Source organism: Phaseolus vulgaris, chromosome 3 (genome assembly GCF_000499845.2).
Source record: "Phaseolus vulgaris cultivar G19833 chromosome 3, P. vulgaris v2.0, whole genome shotgun sequence".
Taxonomy (NCBI): Eukaryota; Viridiplantae; Streptophyta; class Magnoliopsida; order Fabales; family Fabaceae; genus Phaseolus; species Phaseolus vulgaris.
The window spans coordinates 9,307,751-9,325,596 of NC_023757.2; the positions used below are offsets into that span (position 1 = coordinate 9,307,751).

A 17,846-nucleotide genomic window follows, 5' to 3' on the forward strand; every position below is an offset into this window, starting at 1 on the left:
TAAAATATAATTATAATATAATAAAAATAAATATAATTATTTATAATACAAGAATTATATAATAATAGTAATAAATATTATTATTATTATTTAAATTTAATATAAAAATTATTTTCTAATTAATTTTTTAAAATTATGAATATTTAAATATTATTTATTTCTAACTAAAAAATTTCTATTTTTCTATATATTGATAATTCTACATCTAATTGTTTTTACAATTATGAATATTAAAATTTTATTTTTAATTGAAATAGAAAAAAATTATGACAATTTTTCATATTCCGACAATTTTACATAATTTTATTTTTTCCAAAGTTAGTTCCTACGAAAATAATGTTTTAATTACAAACAATTAAAATGCATAAATAAATAAATCATATTTTCGTTTTCAATTATTTTTAATATAAAGGTAAATTTGTAATCTTATTTTTTTATTAATTAAAAAAAATTAAAATTTCAATCACTAACAACCTCTCATAAACTTTTCTTTCACTTTCCACCTTGTTTATCCCCATCCAACAAACATCACTTTGTCCTTACTTTCTCCTCAAATCAATCATTTTTCACTCCCTCAAATTCACCCAACAAAACTTAATAGTCTTGATCTTTTAAATTAATGTTAATAATAGATTCGAAAGTTCTCACTAAATATGTTGATATTGAAAGAATATATATATATATATATATATATATATATATAAACTTTTTGAAGTTCTATTTTTATAATTTCAAACAAAATACAATTGATTATAACTTAAGGTAACCGATTATTTTATTCATGAGTAAATCTAGATTATTTCTAGAGACGTGTATCAATATCATAAAAATTTATTACTAGGACTGAATGTAAATGAGGAATGAATTAATATGATTCGATTTTGAAATTTAATCGTTTTTCTTTGTTGTCTCTATGAGAGTAACACATTAGAAAAAATTCTTTTGTTTATCTTTTTGTCTTTATTTAATTTTTCATTTTTTTGGTTTAAACTCCCAATGTAGTTACTTAGGCTATTCTTAGAAGTTTTTTTTTTTTTTTACATTAATTTAGTTTATTCCATTGCTTTTGTTTTTTTTATGCTATTTTTTTTTATGTTACGGTGCTAACAAGAGTTTTATAAAAAAATCTAGATAAATTTTATTAATCAATTATTTAATGATGTAATCGATTAAATATGAAAATTGATTTTTTTAAATAACTTGATGGTAAACTATTTTATGTTGATTATTGATTGTTTTTAAAAAAATTACAATTTCTAATTAATATAGTGAAATATAATTGATATTTTATTGTAATTCGTTTTTAAATAAAAAATAATTATTTTTAAACGCAAATGAAATTTAAACCTAAGTTGATTAGTAACTTGTTAAGCGTATTAGGAACATTGAGAATCAATCTCTCAATATAGACAAACATTTATGCAATAATTTAAAGTAACAAAGACTTACAAATTAGTAATGTTTCTAAATTTGTTTTAGCCATTTACATAATCAAACTTTATTCACTGTTATCCAAGTTATCATCATGTAAATATAGGTACTCATCATAATATGGTATCTGATAAAGGTTGACCTTAACATGGTGAACAATGTGGGTTCATGGTCCAAGAGTATCCAAATTTTTTTACACAACTTTAAACACTTTATAGATAAAAATGATTCTCTATATAATTTTTCACCAATATTTATAATGTTATATTCACTTAAGGGATATCAGATAATAAGGCATGCACTTTTACAAGGAGAAAACTAATGCCAAAACCAAAAGAATAAACAATCAACTTATAAAGACTAAAAAAAATATAGCGACTAAAATAATAAATAAATATATTATATCGACCATTTACATATTTAAATCTTAAAGAAATATAATTTTTATTAACAAATATAATTATCATGACAAGTGAATAAAAAAAATATTGTCATAATCACATAAAATAAAAATCATTAAAATATTTTTTATCTTTCTATATTCTCATCAACAGATTGAAAGTTAAATGTATATAAAATTTTATATTAATCTAAATTTACTTGATATCTCGCTTATATAAATAAAAATTAATATAGTGTTTATTTTCAATTTATATTAAAATAGGAATCAATTAATCACTTTATTAATATTATTATTATTTAATTTTAATATAAATAATTATTATATATGAAATTATAATTTAATGATTGAATCAAAAAAATTATTTGTGTGTATAATATTATTACACTACAAGAAAATCATGAAATAGAAATCAATTTTTGGAGACCAAAATAATTAGTTGCAATAGTAACTAAATTAGAGACCATTTTATAAACTAAAAAAAAATTGGTTTCTAAATTAGTTTCTATTGTTAAATAGTTTATAAATTGGTATCTAATTAACAACCAATGTTTTAACTATCAATTATTTAGTTTATAAATTTGGTAACAAAAAATATTGGTGGTTAATTAGATACCAAATTAGAAACTATTTAACAATAATATAAACTAATTTAGAAACCAATTTTTTTAGTTTTTAAAATGGTCTCTAATTTAGTTACTATTAAAACTAATTATTTTGGTCTTTAAAAATTGGTTTTTATTTCATATTTTTCTTGTAGTATTAACGTATAACATTTTATAAGAGTTATATAATATTTTATTTTTCCTTATTTATGTATTTATTTATATTAGTTACCATTATAAAAATAGGGAAAATAAGGAATCAATTTAAAAAAATACAATACCATCTTCAACTCAAAATCTTACTATAACTAATTTATAAATATTTTTTTCTTATATTTCAATCATCCCAAACATATAAAATATCATCTTCTACCACATCAAATTTAAGTTTCTATCCTTTATAATAATTTATAATCCTTTATTCATGGAGTTAGTTATCAAGGAAAAAGAATAAAACATTTAAATATTTTACTCATATATCATCACATATTACAACACTCTTGGTACTCTTATTTGAGACACTGCCAACTAGTTTTAATGCCGATTAATAAAAATCTAAACTCCAATAACCAATTTTAATAAATCATGGTTGAGGTGGCGACATGAGTTATTGATTGTAACAATTATTATAGTATTTATATATTTATGTGTGTGAATATTTTAAGCATTCAATTATTACATAAATTTATAATACGAATGCTTAAATATTTTAATTTATAAGTCAAATATTTTAAAGGTTTGTTCTTAATTTGTGCAATGATACTCTTCTCAACAAATTTCAATTTCAACTTGGTGTAGATAAGAGGGACTGGAAGGATTTTGTTACAATCCATGTTGTTTTATAATTCGTTGTGTGAAGATTCCACATGTGTATGAAAGAAACAAAAGAAAAAGAAAGAAGAAAAAAACATGAACTTGTTTAAAGGAGTTACACATGGGTGGCAAAAGTAGAGCAGAATGAATCTTCTTTGATACCATAATTCATTGTAGGTAAGTGTCTTTATTGCAGAATAAACACATAATGAAATTAAAAAATAAACATATAGTAGAATTTTTAGTTTTTGTACCAGAATAAGTACATTGTGGGGTCAGCATTATAACATCTAAAAGAACATAACAAAAACATTTTATTATTGCATGAAAAAAAGATAAGTTATTTACAAGAGAAAAGCAAACTCTATATATAGAGTTGCAGAAAAAAAAAACTAATGTGAGTATATATATATATATATATAGACATATATAATGAAAAAACAAAATTTTTACGAACCAAAATTATATATATTAAACTTTATTTAAATAAAACGCAAAGTCAAATTACAAGAATCATAGCTATTTTTTTCTTTGGTCATAAGTATCTTTTTACTACCTCATTAGATTTTAAATCACTTTCATTCACGATTTATGTAGTACGGACACTGATACGACACGGACATGGACATACAAATATGTAAAATCTTTAAAATGTAAAATATAGGACACGGATCTATATATTATATAATTATGAATTATATAAATTGACAATAAAAATTTATGTGTACAAGTATGTTTCAGATTATTTTTTAGAGCAAAAAGATGTTTTTCATTACTGATTCACAAAGATTTATTTCTTATTTTTATAATCATAATAATAATTTATATAATAAAGTTTGAATTTTTAAAAAATTAATGTATTTTTTCTTTTTAAAATTGTGTTGGAACCGTATTACAATTATCAGAAATCTAACAAATATTTTTTGAATTGGATACTTCACGGATATATCTCATACATGTGTCATACGAGTGTCGTATCGAATACCAACACACTATTTAAGAGAAATATTCAAACTTCATACTTCAGGACTCAAGGACTAGTGACTGATACTACTTTAACGAATTTTTACACGCATTCAACAAAAAAATTGCTTATTAAATATTATCCCACAAGACATAAAACTTTTTTAATGTATAACAATTATATGAAGGCATGGAAATAATGATAGCTAACCTGAAGTAGAATAATTGTGTGCAGCTAAATTTCACATCGTGGTTCTATTTTGATTGTTATTTTGGGATTATAAATGATGAAGTAATTGTAGGAGTAGCACAAAAGTGAGTGAGTTGAAGCTTTAAAATGGAATATATGAGGTGGGGTTGTTAAAGCTATGAGGATTGATGAAGCATATAATGAAATAGAACCTGACCCCTCTCTCCACTGTTACTTTTTGTAATAATTCTGCCAACAAAAATTGATATCTGTGATTTTAGCATTCAACAAATCATAGTGACACATCACTATATGGAACCAATCATGAATATCATACCCTCATAACCCTGTTTCTCCTTTTCTGTTTCCTACCAATAAAGGCCCCACTTCCATCTATCTCACACTTCTTCAATACTTCATCCATGTCTAAGAGATTTCCACAAAAATAAATAACTCACACGTTATTGCCTCATTCATCACAATCCTAAGCCAAACAAAGTATAACACAACCATCAACTGCGATTAATACATTCTAACCAATTCACCACTTACGCCCAAAATTCCCAACCACACAAAAATACACCAAATTCAATTTTGCCTAATAATAAAAAGGGTTAAATATATGTTTCGTTACCTATAATTTTAGGTGAAAATATTTTTTCTTTTACTTTTTCGATATTTATAATAAAAATATTATTAGGATATTACATGATAAATAAATTTTTAATATAGACTAAAATGTTAAAATAAAATTTTAGACCTCCTCGTACTTGTAGTAAGGAAATTAGTGGAATAGTTTTTTTTTTACTTGATGAATAATTTTTTAATATAGACTAATGTTAAAACATTTCACTCATAAGTAATCTCCAGTCTTGATTGTAGGAACTAATTCAAGGAAATAATAGGAGGCAAAATGTTGTAAAAACTGATTGAACCTAATTACACAAAATTGCAAAACTGCTAAACTGATTTTATTTTGACCACTAATACAATAGTAACGGTAAATAATTTAAGGGTAATAAAATATGAATTAATAATCAAAATTAAAAACTAATAAAATCTGAATTAATAATCAACATTGTTTAGTCAGTGAGTCTTATTAGAATGAAATAAGAAAAATTCATGAAGCCGAGACCTCCAAACTTGCTAATCAATAACTCAGTGATAGTCAATATAGAAAATTAGTTTGTTATGTAAAATTAAAACTATTATAAGAACTTATTTCAATAATTTTCTTATTACAAATACATAAAAAAAAATATATATATAAAATTTAAACTAAAAAAAATATTTAATCTAATTGAAAATCTACATCGTAAACCAACATTTAACAACAAAGAGTTTTTCAAAGTTTTGGTAATGATATTCGGAGTTTCAATCTCCTGGACCATTTGCAATGAATGAAAATGAAGGCTAGTCTACAAGACAAACAAACACAAAACTTAAGAGTGAAAAAATGAATGGCAATTTGGTTATTTTTTCATTAGATTGGGACAAGTTTTACCAACACTCGTTAATCAAATTAATACTTTAGGAAGATATCCATTGGAATTGAGAAAGCCACATTTATACCCATACCATACCTTTTGCTTTCCTTTTAACACTTCACAATATACCTCAACTATTATAAAACTATATTCTAAACATGCTACCATAAAATTTATATAAAAGGTATATAGTTGTTTGAAAGATTATTTCAATTTTTTTTTTTAAATAACTTCATATAACTTATCTAATCAAATTGAAATGATTTTATAATAATTACAACTTGAGATTAATTTGTTGATGGAAGAAACATTATTAGAAAATCTTTAAATAGAAACCAATTTTAGAAAAAAATAATAATTAGTTATTATACTGACTAAATTAAATATAATCTTAAAGACTAAAAAAATTATTAATATTTAAATTAATTTTTATTATTGATAAATAGTTTCTAAATTAATATTTAATTAGCCACCAAAGTTTTAGTTATCAATTTAGAAACTATTTATCAATCATAGAAAATAATTTAAATATCAATAATTTTTGTATCTTTAAAATAATATATAATTTAGTCAATATAATAATTAATTATTTTTATTTAAAATTATTTTTATTTAATAATATGTGATATGAACATTAAATATCACTTGTTAATCTAGTAATACTATAACCGTAAATATATGGCATTTTTTTTATTAAACGTTGTTAAAATTAAATTGGATTATACTTGAAACTGAATTAATTTAAATTATTATCAAATTAAATAAATTATTTAAATGGTTTGATTTTAAATTGGCTTGGTTATTTTTTAACAACCCTACTTTGAGCGTATGTAGTAACTTTTTTTTTGTTTATTTCTTTCTCTGTTTTGCTTAGGAAAACTATTTGATAACCCTTTTAATTTGTTAGTATGGGTAAAGTGTTCTTTATTGAGAAAGTAGTAACGTGATAAAAATAAATAAATAAATAAATAATGTTTGACAAAAATAATAGGAGAGGGTTGTTCAAAGTGTAAAAAAAAGGAAAAGAAAATTGGAATTTTGTAGTGGCAATGATGAGAAGGAGGAAGGGCACTAGTGGGCGCAGGATAAGCACATGTAGTAAAAAAGTAAAACACATGTTCCTTTTTATTGTTATCTACACCATGTATTCTTCTTCTAAGAAAAAAAAAAAACTAGAAAAATAAATAATAGAGTTGTAGAATTTCTTAGGAGTGGTGAAATTGTACCAAATTACAATGGGAGAAAAAAATAATTTTATAATAAAATAAAGTAATTTTTGAAATTGTATTGTGTTATATCATAATTGTAACTAATATTTTAAAGTGTAGTTATTAAAGTAATATTTTTTTCGTGATTAAATTTGTCAGTGAATGATTCACTTCATTATTAAGTATCTTAATGCCCTTACCTCACCTTACAAAATTCTCGTGTCTCAATTCCATTCTTTTTTTAGCTTTGGATTTTCAATTACTAATGATTTTTTTAATAACTCTAATGGTTTATTGATAAAGGAGAGGGAGAAGGATCGAAAAAAATACAATTAATAGCATGTTAGGTAGAAAAAACAATAAATAATTTTAAAAGAAAGTAAGATTTAATATATTATTTTTCATATTTTTATTTATATAAAATCACTTTATTGTTAATGAAGTCTAACTCAGTTGGTTGAAAAAACTACACGAGTAATTGTTGACTCTCTAGTAAGAGGTAAAAAAAATCAATCAAAATATACAATTTAAAAAAAAAAATATTCTTTATATATTTCTACTTTATGAAGAATACATATAATTTTATTTCTTACCTATTTTGTCTTGCTTATTTTCTCTATTTCTTTTTCTTCAAAATAGGAGATAAACATTCTACAAAAAAAAACATTTATTTTCTTTTATGTTAAGTATTGAATGGTGTTTTATATTAAAAATCAAATATTTCTTTATTTATAAATGAGTAATAATGTACTTGTTACAACTTTTGTATAAATTTAATCCTATTTTCTAAAAAACCATCAAATCAAAACCAAACGCCTTTGATGAGTGTTTATATGAAGGAATTGGAAGGATGTGATAAGAGGGAAATTTGGATGACATTAAAGGATGAGTGAAAATATTTAAAGTAATTGCACAAAATTTAAGAAGATATTTTTTTTGGAATTTAAATATGAGTAACACTACAAACTTTTTTGCTAATTAAAAAAATTAGTTAATATCATGGAATTGTACTAATCACGTTTAAAAAAAACCTTTATAAGAATTTGATATCAAGAATGAGAAAAAAAAACATTAATAATGGAATTGCACTTAATTGAAGGATAATTTTGAGATGATATCATTAATTGGAATAAAAGTATACATTTGTTTACAATTAAATCCAAAGTTATTATTTTTCTTTATATTTGAGTCTGAAAGAGGTAAACTTTACTATTTTTTTTATCAACATTTTTGTCCAGTTTTATATAAATTCGATATATTTGCATTTCCATTTTATCCTTTCTCTAAAAAGGGTTCAATTGAGGTATAAATTAGTGTGTGTTGGGTTAGATGCTCCTGGTTTATGTTGATTAATTATTGAAGAGCGTTAAAAACACTCTTCAGCATAATCTTGCATATGCACTTTCTGTGAATGACTGAAAATAATTTGATGAATTTCATATTTTTTTTTTGCAAATTTGAATCAATAACGAAAATTTTGCTTCTGAATGAATGTGGTAAAAGTTGTGTTCCTCTTTACCATATTTGTTGTGACATCTACTTATTTAAACTGCTTTATATTATTTCTTCCCAGAGCAAGCTTCTTGGTTTTCCTTTTACATTGGAACTTCTTATTCTCTCTCCTCCAACATCACTTCTTCATCTTCTCTTTTTTCTTTTCCTTTCTGTCTTACGAGTTCTTCAAGTATTCTTTTGAGGCTCCTGACACTTTGAGTTTTGTTGGTTCAATTTCAACTTGGGAAGTGGGAAAATCTATAAAAAGGAAAATATAATGGAAGAGCATTTCATGTAGATGCTCTTCCACTATCTGCTCTATGCACTTCTTGTGTTTTCTGCAGTTGTGAATTGTGCAAGTAACTAGTCCAGAGTAATACATGATTTAGCATAAAATAAATTGACAAACAGTCATGAAGTTTATGAAACTGGGATCTCGTCCAGATACCTTTTACACTGCAGAGTCTATAAGGCAAGGCATATATTGATCAATTTGATTGTTTATATTTGTAGATGATGTATATCAGCTTCAGGTGAGTAACACGAGTTCCTTCCTTTTTTCTTTGTATGCAGGACAATCTCTTCTGAAGTTTCAAGTGACCTCATAATTCAAGTGAAAGGAACTAGATATCTTCTTCACAAGGTTTGCTCCTTGAAAATCTTATGCTTGAGGCTACCAAATTACCAAAGATAGAAACTCTTCAACTTCTATCTCTGTCCATTTTGATTTTTAATGAACTTTGTTTTTTCTATCTTTTGTTGTTCATTCTTTTTTATTGTTCAGTCACATATCGATGGTCTGAAGTTTATTTTGATATTGTTCAGTTTCCACTATTGTCCAAATGTTTGCGCCTGCAAAGGCTATGCTCAGAGAGTTCTGATTCTCCTCAGCAACAAATAGTCCAACTCCCTGAATTTCCTGGTGGGGTGGAAGCATTTGAGCTGTGTGCCAAGTTCTGCTATGGCATAACCATCACTCTCAGTGCATACAACATTGTAACTGCGCGTTGCGCCGCGGAATACTTGCAGATGACTGAGGACGTTGAGAAGGGGAATTTGATTTACAAGCTTGATGTTTTCTTTAATTCTTGCATCCTTAATGGGTGGAAGGATTCCATTGTGACTCTACAATCCACCAAAGCATTGCCTTTGTGGTCGGAGGACTTGGCAATTACCAGCAGATGCATTGAGACCATTGCCTCAAAGGTCTTAAGCCACCCCTCAAAGGTGAGTTTATCACACAGTCATTCCCGGAGGGTAAGGGATGATGTGTCTTCTTGCAATGGAACCGAAAGTCTGAGACACAAATCAGCAAGCAAGGGATGGTGGGCTGAGGATTTAGCAGATTTGAGCATAGACCTGTACTGGAGAACCATGATAGCTATCAAATCTGGTGGCAAGACACCCTCAAATCTCATTGGTGATGCATTGAAGATTTATGCATCTAGATGGCTACCGAATATCAGGAAGAATGTGCTTGTCAAGAGGGAGACTGAATCTGACTCTGATTCAGATTCGGATTCTGCGAGTGAAGTAAGTTCAAAGCATAGACTGCTTTTGGAATCAATTGTGAGCTTGCTTCCGGCAGAAAAAGGTGCTGTTTCTTGCAGCTTCCTTCTTAAACTGTTAAAGGCAGCCAATATTCTCAAAGCTTCGGCTTCTTCAAAGGTGGAATTGGCCACAAGAGTAGGACTTCAACTGGAGGAAGCCTCGGTTAATGATCTTCTGATACGCTCAGTGTCTAAGACAAATAATATGCTGTACGAAGTGGACTTGGTTATGACCATATTGGAACAATTTTTGTTGCAAGGTCAGAGTCCACCAACCAGCCCTCCAAGATCAAGGTTTACCATTGAAAGGAGAAGGTCTCGTTCGGCAGAGAACATTAAATTCGAGTTCCAAGAGAGTAGGAGGTCCTCCTCAGCATCTCATGGCTCAAAACTGAAGGTGGCAAAGCTAGTGGATAGCTACCTTCAGGAAGTTGCCAGGGATGTGAATTTGCCTCTCTCAAAATTCATTGCTCTTGCTGAAACTATACCAGATTTTGCAAGACAAGATCATGATGACCTGTACAGAGCAATTGACATTTATCTCAAGGTAAATTTAGAACAAGAATTTCTATTGTGTTTTCAGAATTACTGTTTTTTGTACATGGTAGAATAAATAATGACCAAGAGGGGGGCTATGGTTGAAGTTGAACGTCTTTCATTGGTGGGACAGAATTGGTGGATAAACAACTCGACCTTGAAATCTTGTCTCACCCATCATTTTTCCGTGGTTTAGGTGTAGGCTGACCCACCAGAAATTTGGCCTGAATGTGGCCACTTTCTGACTAATACTAGCAGTTTCTAATTCCTGTTCTGGCAGTTAGTCATTTCACTTGGTTAGAACAAGAAAGATAAGATTGCCAGTGAAAACTATGAAAGAACTTTTTTGTTTCTTATGGACACAAGAGTTTTGTTTTATTGCCACGAGTTTGTTTTTGTTTTTTTAGCACCAACAAGTTTGAACTTAGCGTGTCGGACAAAATACATAAAACCTCCCTACCAGACTTATTTTAGTCAGTTTTTGTTGCAACTTGTTTGTTCATTAGAAAGTGATTAAAAGAAAATGTGATAAATGTTCTTTAGTCCTCCACATAATTGATTGTGTTCTCATGGTCGATGCGTTCATTCCACTAAGCTAAAATTTTACAAAAAGGGATATGCTTAATGATGTAATATATGTCTGGCAGCGGAAGAAACACATGAAATTTCTTGGATTCATTTGGATACCTTATTAGTATGATTAAAATCTATATTTTGCTTAACTGGAAAATGTAGGCACATCCAGAGCTGAATAAGAACGAAAGGAAGAGACTATGTCGAATTCTAGACTGCAAAAAGTTGTCTGTGGAAGCTTGCATGCATGCAGCACAGAATGAGCTACTTCCCCTAAGGGTGGTTGTTCAAGTTCTCTTCTTTGAGCAAGCACGAGCAGCAGCAGCTGGTGGCAAAGTGACTGACATGCCAAGCAACATCAAGGCACTACTCACCGCACATGGCATTGACCCATCAAAACACACAGCACCATTGAGCACCACAACAAGTATACATGCTGATGACAATTGGAGTGTCTCTGGATTCAAGTCACCAAAGTCAACTAGGAACCCAACTCTCAGAATGAAGCTAGCTGAGGATGACTTGGATGAAAATGTTGTGCCTCGTGATGAAATTGGGAGAACTTCCAGATTTAAAGGTCTACTTGCTCTTCCTACTCAGCCCAAACGCATGTTTAGCAAGTTGTGGGCTGCCAACAGAACTGCCACTGAAAAGAACTGAGTAAATTTTTTCGATTTTTCATGATGGGGATGGGAAATTTAGCGGGTAACATATACTATATTTTTCTCTTTTGCAAAAGGTCTTGTAAGTTATAACATGTAGGGAAAATCAGTGAATCCAAATGTGCATTGTTGGTGTAACCTATAATAATAAGAAATGAGATTTGTGAGGGGAAATCTCTTTGGTAAATCACATATGTGAAAACTGGATGAGGAATCTCTGGTGTCAGTGACGAGTTGTAGGGCCAATGGTGCCGTGTGTGTTCAGGAATCTGTAACACGTGGCTATGTTCATCTTTGACGGTTCACTTCAACGGGTCCTGATTTTGTTGATGCATCTAACATAAAGCAATTAATACTGCAATATCAGAGATTATGTTCCTCACATCTATTTGTATCCACGCGGATAATCTCGTCCTTATTGAATTCATATCATAGAGTATTATGGATAGGAGTTGTGGGTAATAATTAAGGCTAGAATTTGGTGTTTTGTGAGCACAGATTTGTCATTAATGTATCGTGCGCTGGAACAATCTAGTGTGTTAGTATGATTAACAAAATGATGTGCAATGTATAGCCGACCAAAAAGTAGCAGAAATAAACAAGAAAGAATAAGATCCAGCATCGCTGAGATATGTTTGCTTCCAAGTGGTATTATTGAAACAACGACAACTGTTGAACTAAAAACCACTTGGTGTGTTTAATATACCCATGACTCAGCTTTGTTCCATGTATCCACATTTGCTGTTATAAGCAAAAATCAAGAAGAGTAGAAGATGGGTATTCCAAAGTGAGACCTTTTCAGCATAACTCAGAAGTATGTCTAACAATTTTTTAGGCCATGAAATCATAGACTTCTTTAATATCAGCTAATGAGTTGACTTCTTAATTGCTGTAGATCTTTTTCATGGAAGTCACTTTCAACCTCCTTTAGTCTCAGATTTGTAATTATTACCAGTAATTTGGATTTTGTAGGATTGATGGGATGCGTTGTGTCCCTAGAGAACTAACTAGTTACTTCAATTCAATCTCACAAACTGAGATGGACCTCTCACTGTTTTGGAGGTGGTGGTGGTGAAAGAATTATAATTTTTTAGTTTCAAAAAAGTCATAAAGCATATGGGAATCATATAGTGGCGGACTGCTTGTGGTGGTCATCATCATTGTTGCAATCATGATCACTAGTCATCATAGTTTCTTTGACCTTGACTAACTATTTTAAGAGCATGCCTACATGAATATTCCTGACACCAATTGCTGACACTACTAGGTATAATTACCATTAACAAAATATTTTGGTACAACTTACTTCACCCTTTACTTTTTCATGCATTCCTTTTTATTTTGTTTCCTTCTCTGCTTCAAACAAACTAGTCATTTGTCAAGAAGCTGCGTCAATGGGAATGTGCCCTCCTAATTCTGAGTGGATATCTTTAGAGATACAGATCAAGTTTATTCTAGGAATTTAATGATGTGGAAGCTTATTGCTAAACATGTTTGCCAAAATATATATACCCATATAACACACCTCAACACCTATAGTGTCTGTACTAGTAATTGAATTCTTTACTGGTTTCTACATTAATCACCTGCAAGTGACAATTTAAGGGTCTTTGTAGGTGCTGTTACAGTCTTAATAGCACCGGGCCATCTTGGTAAATCTATATTTTCTTCTCATCGTTAGGCCATGTTGGTGTATGTTGTTGTTTCATTGATTCACAATGTTGTATCTTCTATCTTGTTACAACTCAAATTTCAATCAGATTTAGTTATATACCATCACGATGTCAGGGAAAAACTGTGTTGTTAGACTTGGGTAATTGTTGTGGGAAAAAGAAACTTCAATTTTAATTACAAATGGAATGAAACCATTTAAGCAACTACACAAAGTTTTGTCCTTAGCAAAATTTCAGTTTCAGAATCAATAAAGCGATTCTTGTAGATCAAAACCAGTTGAGAAACTATACCAAGCCTTGAAACCATCCCTTGTAGTCATGGATTTGCGAAGCGTGTGGATCTTCACAAGCCTATTAAAGACAAGGGAGATGAGAAAATACAAATTATCTTCAGTTACTGCACGCCCTAAACTTGATGATTAAATTCAGAAAGGTCACTAACAAAGGGTATTTCAACTTAGAATAGCATATTGAAAGGACAGTGAAGCATGAATGAAAATGATCCCAAATTGTTGACATGAGATTCAATGGAGTATAAATTATATACTTCCATGACAAACATCTTTACATTTGGCGATCATAAATAGATAGGGTAGCAAATACATGACTTGGTTGGGTAAACACAAACAAGTTATTATATATGAATATAACAGCTTAATAATATTTAACAATCAATGAAGTGGATCCTTGTTGGGAGCAGCAACAGAATCAACCGTGGAAGCATGAACAGTAGATGCCTCTGAATCCATGCTTTTGGTCCTCTGAAGACTAGGGGTGCGGTGAAGCCTGCAACGAAAGGAACCAGCATGTGTGGTTGGAGAACATAGACAATTGGTCTTGGTCATACTAGGTTGTCTCTGAAGGCCACCTTGTCCCAAATTAGAAGCCCCTTGAAGCTCCACCCCAGCAGCACCAGACACCATCTCACTCCTAGATGATGCCATTTGAAGTCTCATGTCCTTGGTTGTCACCTGGTCAATTTCCATGCTCTTTAATTTCCTGCACTACCTAACATAAAAATAGTGTTACAACTGTTCCAATTAGTAAGATAAGATGTAGCAAATACATGTGTTTGGTTAGCAGACCTTAAGAAGGATGCTGAAGAGATTGCAGGGAAGTTTGAGGAAGAACTTTCCCCAAAGAGATTGAGAAAAAACTAGAAAAGTGGATGTGAATAACAGGTGTTAGAGTGCTTTTTTGTTTGTATATCACGGGTTTGTTAATTACTTGAATTAACGACCCCACCTAGATTTTGATCTCTTTAGTATTTGGTATAGTATATGTGCTTCAACCACTGGCAACATGAAATCATGTAAGATAGAGGCACCGTCATGGAGTTTGCCTCATCTTTCTCTCTTTATTAGGGAGTTGCATTGAATGGTGACGCCAAATTAGGCCTCTAAACAATGAACACCAGTGGCTTTTGGTCCCACACATGATGGCAGACATTCGAGTGGAGGTCAATTAACTTACCGGTGTGGGACTCAACTTGCATTTTAGTATGCATCTCCAACTATGCACAACTTGATGGATAAGATGCATTGTCTCTTCAATATCTCATTATTCAACCTTGCATTCATGGATTCATAACGTAATCAACAACACTTTTCCCACCAAAGGGAAATTATACCAAATCACCTTCTCCATCACCAAAAATTTAGCTCTTTTACTTTTCTTCTTCTGATTTTAATGTAATTTTAAATGAATTACCTATTATACTCCAATCAGTTTTTTTTTTAATTTAGTATATGTTTAGGTGTTATCCTACCTCATTTTTAAATTTTAATTAAATTAAGGGTATAATTGAAAAAAAAAATCCTAAAACATAAACAATAAACTATAAAAGCCTTGTTGAGATATCAAGTTGTATAGTGATGCCTAATATAAAAAAAATTTATAAAAAAAACAACAAATATATAAAAATAAATAACTTTTTATGGAAAAACCAAAAACTACCAGAACTAAGGGGATATTAATAAATAGAGTAAAAATAATTTAGTGAAACTGGTGTCCAACAAATTATCTTCAAAGTAATTTGTTCTTAATTTGTGTGAAAATCTTAAATGAGGGAAAACAGCACTGTATGAAATTGAAATCACAATTCTTTAAAAAAATTATTTTTTGTATTTAATGAATTTTATTTGAAGATGACAAAGGAGTCAACTCCATCCACATTGTCTTATATCTTGTCATCAATTCACTAATTTATATATATATATATATATATATATATATATATATATATATATATATATATATATATATATATATAATTAGTAAATAAGATTGAGAACATAACCAACTCAAATGTTAAGAATACCACTTTATATTTCTTTAGATAAAAGGGTATATTTAGTAATTAAAAGTACTAATAACTCTTATTCTATTGTTATAATATTTTGTTCAACTTTGTTTCACTATTTAAAAAGGCTAAACAAAGTTGTTCTTATCAAATTGATGGTAAAAATATTATCATATTGTGTAAAGAACAAATAACATATCATTATTAAAAGTTGTCACATACATACATTACGTATCACATATATGATAACGTTGTTATTTATCAATTTGATGAAAAGGACTTTCTTAAGTCGTTTTTTAAAATGTATAAACCAAATTAAAAGCATTCAAAATAATAGGATGAAGTTAAACAAAATAATAAGTGACGCAAAAGAATTATTAAGTCAAATAAAATAAAAGAAAAAATTATAAACAAGACCTTTAATTTAGCAATATCTATTAAATATGGGCCTCGTAGACCCAAAAGGGAGTAATGGTGGGCCTTTTGTGCATATTTTGTGGGTGTTTCTTCCTGCACCCCATCAATTTAAGAAAAAGTTTTACCCTTTTTTTTAATGACTTCCACATTATCTTTTTCAAAAAAAAAATTCCAAAACATACTTTATAGAATTCATGAAGTGTATTTTGAAAAAACATTTTTTGGAACACAATTTCTGCAATAAAAATTCCCAAACGTATCTAATAGGTTTTGTAATGTATTTTTTGAAATAATTTTTCTAGAGTATGTTTCGCAAAGAACTTTTCAGAATGAGACAAATTAGATGTAATATTTGATCATTTCACTTATTTGATTTGATGGGTGTAGGAATAACTTTGATAGGGTGCAGGAAGATATACACTTTGTGGTTGTAGTTTTTATGGCCCACTAATAGATTTTCCCCCTTCACATATCTGGCAATTTCTTCCTCCACCCCTGACCTCTATAAATCCTTTAATTCCAAAACTACCCTTTGGCAAAAGGTGTTGGTTTTTTTTTTTTCATTTTCAATTTGTATAATCCCTAGACTTTCTGAACTTTATAATTCGAAATATAATTTTATTTTCTAAATTATTCTGAAATTTGAAAGGTATTTTTTAAGTTTGAAAATGCATTTCAAACTCTAGAATTTGAAATATTCTAGAGTTCAGAACTTTAGAATAAAAAAAAAGGAAAGAGGGGTAAGAAGATGAAGAAAATGTTAAAATTATTATTTTACGTCTTCTATGAAGGTGCAGAAAGAAAATACGGAGATGCAGAAAAAAATCATCCTCTGAGAATAATTTTGAAAATATGGGCACCTCTTTTAGTATGCAAGTCCGTGTATTGAATTGCCCAAAACTCCAAAAAAAAATCTCTATTTAGTACTGACAATGATTTTACGTTTTTTAAATTTATTTAAAAAGTTTAATTTTCATGGAAAGAAATTAGAAATTGACAATGTTTTTATTTCTTTGCTAAAAATAATTAACACCAGCCTTCTTTTCTTTTGTTATCATAGATTTATTGGCCTCAATGCAGAGTTGGTTGGTAGTTGATTTAACTGAAAGATTAAATGTTTTCTCATGAAGGAGTAAACATTATTTTTTTCACTATGCTTTTTTTTTGGAGTGGACCTTCTGCATTGGGTTTGGTTGGGCCATTTCATTTTCTCCCTTTTTTTTTTCAATTACTGCGCTTGAAGAAATTTGCTATTTATTTGATTTTTTTTAGAAAAATCGAAAATAAATCAATTATGTTGACACAAAATTGGGTATTAAAAATGTCCATTAATAGTCTATACTTAAAATGATTGAAACTGGAAAGTCACTTATAGATGAGCATGAGTATCAAAGGGTCCATTTGACCCTTTAAAATTTAAATATTCCTTACAATGTCCCAAACAGACAGTAGGTGGATGATTATATGTAAAAGGATTAATTGCATCTTGCTTTGAAATAAATGTTGGGATTTTAGGATGTGAGAAAGTTGAGTATCATATA

At 28.9% G+C, this 17,846-nt stretch overlaps 1 protein-coding gene and 1 long non-coding RNA gene across 2 annotated transcripts; one reads left to right on the forward strand and one right to left on the reverse strand.

Moving 5' to 3' along the window:
- The first annotated feature begins 8,397 nt into the window (after nucleotides 1-8,397).
- LOC137806582 (BTB/POZ domain-containing protein At1g67900) lies at nucleotides 8,398-12,218 on the forward strand. The gene is made up of 4 exons (XM_068606784.1): nucleotides 8,398-9,063; nucleotides 9,165-9,234; nucleotides 9,417-10,688; nucleotides 11,414-12,218. The coding sequence occupies exons 1-4, from the start codon at nucleotides 9,005-9,007 to the stop codon at nucleotides 11,909-11,911; spliced, it is 1,899 nt and encodes a 632-aa protein (XP_068462885.1). The 5' UTR covers nucleotides 8,398-9,004; the 3' UTR covers nucleotides 11,912-12,218.
- A 1,857-nt stretch (nucleotides 12,219-14,075) lies between these two features.
- On the reverse strand, nucleotides 14,076-14,961 carry LOC137806584 (uncharacterized). Its single transcript, XR_011080368.1, has 2 exons — nucleotides 14,672-14,961; nucleotides 14,076-14,594 (listed from the first exon to the last, which is right to left on the reverse strand). It is a non-coding gene; the product is annotated as an uncharacterized lncRNA (long non-coding RNA).
- Between the last annotated feature and the right edge of the window lie 2,885 nt (nucleotides 14,962-17,846).

What these genes read in the sequence shown, in the direction of transcription:
- LOC137806582 (XM_068606784.1), top strand. Translation starts at nt 9,005, where the DNA reads ATGAAGTTTATGAAACTGGGATCTCGTCCAGATACCTTTTACACTGCA. An exon ending in TACACTGCAGAGTCTATAAG is followed by an intron (nt 9,064 to 9,164) that starts GCAAGGCATATA and finishes CTTTGTATGCAG; the next exon opens with GACAATCTCTTCTGAAGTTT. An exon ending in CTAGATATCTTCTTCACAAG is followed by an intron (nt 9,235 to 9,416) that starts GTTTGCTCCTTG and finishes GATATTGTTCAG; the next exon opens with TTTCCACTATTGTCCAAATG.